Source organism: Nothoprocta perdicaria, unplaced genomic scaffold (genome assembly GCF_003342845.1).
Source record: "Nothoprocta perdicaria isolate Ctin4 unplaced genomic scaffold, notPer1 scaffold_571, whole genome shotgun sequence".
Classification (NCBI taxonomy): domain Eukaryota; kingdom Metazoa; phylum Chordata; class Aves; order Tinamiformes; family Tinamidae; genus Nothoprocta; species Nothoprocta perdicaria.
This window is the reverse complement of record NW_020455834.1, coordinates 73249-74857: the sequence shown is the minus strand read 5'-3', so window position 1 is coordinate 74857 and position 1609 is coordinate 73249. Positions and strand designations below refer to the sequence as shown.

Here is a 1609-nt window from a genome sequence, read left to right as displayed (position 1 = left end):
GCAGACGGGGGTCCCGTCCCCGCCCGGCGCGGCCTCCACGGCGCCGTCCTCCCGCCGCAGGTACCAGTTCAACCCGGCCTTCTTCCAGACCGCGGTGACGGCGCAGATCCTGCTCAAGGCGCTCACCAACCTGCCGCACACGGACTTCACCCTCTGCAAGTGCATGATCGACCAGGCGCACGTATCCTCTCCACCCCCGTCTGGGGGGSCGGTTTTGGGGGGGCTGCATTTGGGGGGGGCGGCTGCGGGCTCCTTTGGGCCCCGTTCCCGTGTTCCCCTTGACCGCTCGGCCGCAGCAGGAGGAGAGGCCCATCCGGCAGATCCTCTACCTGGGCGAGCTCCTGGAGACCTGTCACTTCCAGTCGTTCTGGGTGAGTTTCCCCCTTGGAGCAGCCTTGCGTGGGACGGGGGGGTGGTCTGTGGCGTGGGGGGGGCACCGTTTCCCACCCTGCCTGCCGTGTTTCCCCTCCGCAGCAAGCCCTGGATGAGAACATGGAGCTCCTGGATGGCATCGCCGGCTTCGAGGACTCCGTGAGGAAATGTGAGCGGGATTGAGGGGGCCGAGGGGTGTTTGGGGGGGCGGGGGGGGGGTCTTCTTCCCGCAGTCATCTGCCACGTGGTGGGCATCACCTACCAGCACATCGACCGCTGGCTGCTGGCCGAGATGCTGGGCGACCTCTCGGGTAAGGCGGGCGCCGAGGGGAGCGGGGACCCCCGCGGGGCCGAGGCCTGACGCCCCCCACCCCCCCGTGCACCCCCTCCCCGCCGCAGACGCCCAGCTCAAGGTCTGGATGAGCAAATACGGCTGGGCGGAGACGGAGCCCGGCAAGATCTTCATCTGCAACCAGGAGGAGAGCATCAAGCCCAAGAACATCGTGGAGAAGATCGACTTTGACAGTGGGTGCTGGGCGCGGGGGGGCTGTTGGGGGGCTGTTTGGGGGGGGTGCGGGTGTTATAACCCTCCTCTTCCTCAGGCGTTTCCAGCATCATGGCCTCGTCCCTGTGAGCGCGGCRCTGCTGGCGCCGGCCCCCTGTTTTAATCGTCCCGCCGCTCGTCACGCTCCGCGCCGGCTTCCAGAGGCTCCTTGACCGCTGTGTCGGGGGGTGCGCGGGGCGGCGGGGGGGACCCCAAATGTGTCCGACGGGACCCCCCCAAAGCGCCTGGTTATGGGGCTGGGGGGTGTCTTTCCCCTCCCCGCTTTTGGGGGCACCCATGGGGGTTTTGGGGGGGGGAGGTGTTSTGTTTCCCAAGCCCTGCCCTCCCTCATGAATATTAATAGAGGGGCTCCCCCTTCCCTCCCTGTTTTGGGGTGTCCCGTGTGTCCCCCCCCCCATCCATGCTGGCTCTTCCTGATCACCTGGGCGCTGTTATTAAATATTGACCATCGTGGGAAAAACTCGAGCTCTTCAGTATCGGCAGCGCGCGCTGCTTCCCTGGCCACGCCCCTCATGAATATTCATCGCCGCCGTTTAAGCGCATAGGGAGTCTSGGGAGGGGGAGCTGCGCGCATGCGCGTCGCCCGCCCCAGGGCGGGAGGGTCGGGYGCGCATGCGCGCGTGGCGGGCGGCTACGCGCAGGGCAGAGCGGCGCATGCGCGTGGGGAGGTGG

General features: G+C 67.6%; 2 protein-coding genes across 2 annotated transcripts in view; both read left to right on the top strand.

Annotated features, from left to right (window-relative positions):
- Window positions 1-58: 58 nt before the first annotated feature.
- Window positions 59-1318, top strand: EIF3K (eukaryotic translation initiation factor 3 subunit K). Its single transcript, XM_026048810.1, has 6 exons — window positions 59-181; window positions 297-371; window positions 475-541; window positions 606-683; window positions 772-897; window positions 975-1318. Exons 1-6 carry the CDS (start codon window positions 164-166, stop codon window positions 1004-1006), a joined length of 396 nt encoding a protein of 131 aa, XP_025904595.1. The 5' UTR covers window positions 59-163; the 3' UTR covers window positions 1007-1318.
- A 191-nt stretch (window positions 1319-1509) lies between these two features.
- The window catches only part of ACTN4 (actinin alpha 4), a 14296-nt gene continuing 14196 nt past the window's right edge, over window positions 1510-1609 (top strand). Inside the window, exon 1 of the mRNA XM_026048809.1 lies at window positions 1510-1593. Coding sequence (XP_025904594.1) covers window positions 1510-1593 — 84 coding nt within the window. The remainder of the gene's footprint in view (window positions 1594-1609) is intronic.